Here is a 5,069-nt window from a genome sequence, read left to right as displayed (position 1 = left end):
CCCTCCCCCGCCGCCGCCGCCCTCCTCGCACCGCAACCTGGTCTCGTCGCACGGCCGCCCGGCCATGGTCTCCAGCCTGGCCTCCATCCTCGACGGGGCGGGCGAGTACCGCCCGGAGCACAGCCTGGGGGGCCCGCTGCACCCGGCCATGAGCATGGCCTGCGAGTCGCCGTCCGGGATGAGCACCTACACCACGCTGACCCCGCTCCAGCACCTGCCGCCCATCTCCACCGTCTCGGAGAAGTTCCACCACCCGCACGCCCACCACCACCATCACCACCACCACCACCACCCGCACCAGCGCCTCTCGGGGAACGTCGGCGGCAGCTTCGCCCTCATGCGCGAGGAGCAGCGCAGCCTGGCCGCCTCCATGGGCAACCTCTACGGCCACTACCCCAAGGAGATGCCGGCCATGGGCCAGCCCCTCTCGCCCCTCTCCAACGGCCTGGGCTCCCTGCACAACAGCCCGCAGAGCCTGGCCCCCTACGGGCCCGGGGGCCACCTGGCCGGCGACAAGCTCCTCTCCCCCAACGGCTTCGAGGCGCACATGCTCTCCCGCGGCGAGGAGCACCTGGCCCGCGGCCTGGCCGGCCCGGGCTCCGGCATGATGCCGGCCCTCAACGGCATGCACCCCGCCCACGGGCTTTTTCAGGCCGGCGGCTCCGGGCAGGTGGAGGAGATCAACACCAAGGAGGTGGCGCAGCGCATCACGGCCGAGCTGAAGCGCTACAGCATCCCGCAGGCCATCTTCGCCCAGCGGATCCTGTGCCGCTCGCAGGGCACCCTCTCCGACCTCCTGCGCAACCCCAAGCCCTGGAGTAAGCTCAAGTCCGGCCGGGAGACCTTCCGCAGGATGTGGAAATGGCTGCAGGAGCCCGAGTTCCAGCGCATGTCGGCGCTCCGACTGGCAGGTAGGGGCGGGGGGAGAAGGGAAGGAAAGGGCCGGCTTTGTGGCGCCTGTCCGAGGAGGGGGCAGGAGGCGGCCCGCGGGCACGGTCGCCGGGTTCACACGTGCAAGCCTGGACTGGGGGGAGAGGGGAAGGGAAGGCGGGTGTCCGGAGGAAATGGTTGGGCTGGGAGGGGGATGTCGAGGAAGGACGCGAGGGAAGAGCCCCGGCGGCGTCTCTGTCCCGCGATGGGGCGCGCGTGTGAACGGGACGCTCGGGGTTGGGACGCCCGGGGGGCCGTTCCTGCCACACGTCCAGCCGCCGCCCCGCCGCCGCTGCCGCCGCCGCCGCGCGGGGAGAAGAAAGACCAGTCTGAGCGAGGGACGGAGGATGGAGAGACAGGCGCGCACCTGCTCGGGGACGGGGGCGATCGATGGTTATTCGATGTCTCCACCTTCTCGCTCGCCTCCCTCGCTCCTGCCATCCGTCGGCGCGAATGCATCTCTCGTCCCCCTTCTTCTTACCACCGGGTTGGCTTTCGGAGTCGTTTTTGCCGGGCGGCGGGGGGGGGGGGACGACTTGAGGCCCTCTGCTGTCAGGAACGCACCCGGGGGTCCCTGCCGGCCGCCGGGGAAGCTGCGGAGAAGCGCCCGGGCTCTCGGCTTCCTCCACCCTCTGACTTTCAGCGCCCCTACCCGGAGATCGGGAAAGTCACAAAGGGAGCGGCGGGCGGTTGTGGGTACGGGGAAAGGCTGGGAAGGGAACCCCCCGTCGCTCGCTCTCTCTCGCTCTCTCTCTCGCTCTCTCTCTCTCTCTTTCACACACACACACACACACACACACACACACTCTTCTGTCTTCGGTCCCTTCGTCTGTCAGTCCATCTCTCTCTCTCCCCCTTCCCCACGGGGGAATGCGTACGCACACACACATTATGTGCAGTATATACACACAAAACATACATCAGGAAGAAAGAGAGGTCATGCATTCGCCCAGCGTGACAAAGAAAGGGAGGGAGGAAGGAAGGAAGGAATTGGGAGAAAGAAAGGATTTTTTTTTAAAAAAAAATTCATTGAATGCCATCTCAAAGCAAAATACCACCAGTATCAGAAAAGGCTCGTAGAAATGCATGGGAAAGGATTTTTTTTTTTTTAACATTTATCTGTTCATTTATCGGTTCATCCAAAACCTTCGTGTTCCGCCTCTCGGCCCAAATAAAAACACGGGAAACCTTCCCATCCCTCCCGGTGTCTGGAGCCCCCTTCCGGGCCCGTTGGCCCCCTTGCAGCTTCTCGCTGCCGCCGCCTGGTCGACCTCCAGTACCTCCGCCTAGTTCGTGTCTCTATCTACTCACCTACCTGGAGAGGTCGGAGGGGGGGGGACCGCTTTCACCCAGCGGGGTTTCAGAGGCCCGGCTCTGGCCGAGGTCGGGCCTAGAGGTCATTGCCAGGCCTGGGAAGTCTGGCGTCGGTCTCTGCCCCCCAGCGGCTTCCAGTCGAAAAGTGGGACAAGGGGGGGGGGCGTGTTCAGGGCCACCACAGGCGCTCCCATACCGCATCCCGTGAAGGGCGAATTCTTCCCTTTTCCCGACGGGTTCAATCCCTTCATTAGCCCTGTGAATAAACAAGCCAACCCACCAGTAAACCTGATCTAACCTTCCCCCTCCCCGGCAGCATCTCCGTCTGACCTCTCTGGATCGTGATCCTTTTTATTTAGGGCGGTGGGGGTGTGTGTCTGTCTCTAAAAAGATGTATTATCTTTGCGCGCCTCAATGCTCCCTCTAAGCCGTGGCGTCCTGTGAGCAAAAATTCTACTTTGCGAGCTGCCGGCATTAAAAGTTGCGAGCGAGCGATGTGGCTGCGGCATAGATCAGTTTGCTCTGGAGGCCTCCTTCCTGGGCGAAGACAGAAACGCGTGAGCCGGGGGCTAAAAAACCCCTGGGAGCTAGCTCACACTAAACTCGGCCTAGAGGGAACACCGCCTACCGTCTCCTTCTTTGCCAATCCGTGCCTCTGTCTTCAAAGCAGTCAGGTTTATTTGTGTTATGTTTCCTTTGCCGTTGGGGATCCGTGGACGACCCTCTCGCCCGAAAGGAACAGGCTGATATTGTTTAAAGGGGAACCCATTCGCACGGTCACGTTTGCGCTCCGGGATCGGTCGCGGGGTTAGGAACGCGGCAGTCCGGGCAGGTGGGCGCTGGAAAGGCTCCGGGAGGTGGACGCGGGTCTTCCAAGCCGGCCTTCTTCTCTTCTGACAGGGGGGTCTTCACTAATGCTCCCTCTAAGCTGTGGAGTCCTGTGAGCCAAAATTCTACTTGGTGAGCTGCTGGCATGAAAAAGTTGTGAGCGAGCGATTCGGCTCCTGCAGCAATTGGTTGGCCCTGGAGCCACCCCTCCCGAGCTAAGACGAAAATGTGTGAGTCAGAGGCTAAAAAAACTGTGAACTAGCTCACACGAACGCTGCTTAGAGGGAACACGGGTCTTCACCGGGGCAAGGCCTGGCAGCTACCCCGAATTCGTGTCGGGATGGAGGGGGCGGGTGTTTTTTTTGGAGGGGGGCCCTTCTGGGAGGCCTCGGCGAGGGGAAGACAAGGTCGTGGGGGCTCAGATCCGCCCCCCTCCCCCGCCGCCTTCAGGAGAACAAAAGGGCTCCGCTGGAACAAACCAGAAAGCGAGGGAATGAAACAGGCAGTTCCGGCATCTTGTCGCCAAAAGGCTTCCTGGGAACTCCCGAGCGGGATTCAGAGGTCGGCGGCGGCTTCCAGGCCTGGAAATGTCGCCATTCACGGCTCCAAGGGTTGCAGGAAAAGAGCGCCTCCCCTTCTCTTTTGCAAGGATCTCCACTGCCCTGGGGTGATCCCAAAATATTGTGTGTGTGTGTGTGTGAGAGAGAGAGAGGGGGGGGGGGCCGTCAGCCTGATGTGTTGGGAAGTCTTTCTTTCTTTCTGTCTGTCTGTCTGTCTGTCTTTTCCCAGTGTCTTCCTTCCTTTTCCCTGTGCCTCCTTCCTTCCTTCCTTCCTTCCTTCCTTCCTTCCTTCCTTCCTTCCTTCCTTCCTTCCTTCCTTCCTTCCTTACTTCTCCCTGTGCCTGCTTCCTTCCTTCCTTCTTTCCTTCCTTTTCCCTGTGCCTGCTTCCTTCCTTCCTTCTTTCCTTCCTTTTCCCTGTGCCTGCGTCCCCCCTCCCTCCCTCCTGCCCTCTCTCTCTCTCTCTCTCTCTTCCCCTTTCCCTTCCGTCTCCCTCTCTCTCTCTCGTCCTTTGAGAACCTTTCCCTTCCCGTTTCTTCCCCTCCCCACGAATATGCCACCCCCACCCAACACACCCCGAGGTGGAGGTCCGGTTGGGCCACTTCTCTTACAAAACGCAGCTCCTCTCCCCCCCCCGCCGGTTTTCCAGGCCTGGATGTTGCTGAACAGTCCGAACCCAGCTGATCCAGCTGACCTCCCACCCCGCCTCCCCCTCCCCTCCCCTCGCTGCCTCCGAGGCGGATCGATAGTATAGCTCCTTCATTTTACAAATGGCGGCGCCGATCAATGATCTATAACCAAGGCAACGCTTTTGCTTGCGTGCGAGGGGGGGGGGCAGGCCGGCTCGGCCAAAGGCCGCCTTCTCAGGGGGAGGGAGCCGGTCTGAATCTTTTAAGAAACTGGAGGGGGTGGTGGAAGAGATTCTGTTTAATCCGAATTCGGTTCCTCCGAAATGCTATCCAGTCATACCTCGGTTTGAGCCACCAACCTGCCTCCGATACTCTGCAGAGAAGAAAGCGCCTCCTCTCCGAACCCTTGATGGGATGATCAACCTGCCTTCGGCCTTTCAGTTGCATATTTCAAACGAATGAGCGAATGAACAAACGAAGGAGTGAACGAACGAACGAACGAACAAAACCGCAGCGTTTTCTCTCGGGATGCCCGGCCTGGGCGCAGTTTACACTGCAAAAAAAAAGAGGGGGGGCGGCTCAAAATGGTAAAAGGGCACAACCTTGTGTTTTTTATTTTTGTTTTTTAAAAAAACACAACGACCCAGAGCGGTTTTCTAATGTGGTAAAATACGAATGATCAGGCTGGCGGAGGTAAAGACAGCAGTGAGACGGCCTACAGACGTGACCGTGGAACACGCGTGTGTGCTTGCAGGACAGACCTCTGAGCGACAGAGTGGCCTTCTCTCTCCCCCCCCCCAAGCTGCGTGG

The 5,069-nt window shown here is 60.4% G+C and overlaps 1 protein-coding gene across 1 annotated transcript in view; it reads left to right on the top strand.

The window, feature by feature from the left end:
- Nucleotides 1-4,721, top strand: part of LOC107116928 (one cut domain family member 2-like) — a gene marked incomplete at its 5' end in the record, with an annotated part of 61,784 nt that extends 57,063 nt beyond the window's left edge. The window contains 3 exons of the mRNA XM_015418955.1: nucleotides 54-911; nucleotides 2,176-2,253; nucleotides 4,594-4,721. Of these exons, the coding sequence (XP_015274441.1) occupies nucleotides 54-911; nucleotides 2,176-2,253; nucleotides 4,594-4,721 (1,064 nt within the window). The remainder of the gene's footprint in view (nucleotides 1-53; nucleotides 912-2,175; nucleotides 2,254-4,593) is intronic.
- Between the last annotated feature and the right edge of the window lie 348 nt (nucleotides 4,722-5,069).

Source organism: Gekko japonicus, unplaced genomic scaffold (genome assembly GCF_001447785.1).
Source record: "Gekko japonicus isolate JY-2015 unplaced genomic scaffold, Gekko_japonicus_V1.1 scaffold2743, whole genome shotgun sequence".
NCBI lineage: Eukaryota > Metazoa > Chordata > Lepidosauria > Squamata > Gekkonidae > Gekko > Gekko japonicus.
The sequence above is the reverse complement of the archived record's forward strand: the minus strand, read 5'-3'. Positions and strand labels throughout refer to the sequence as shown.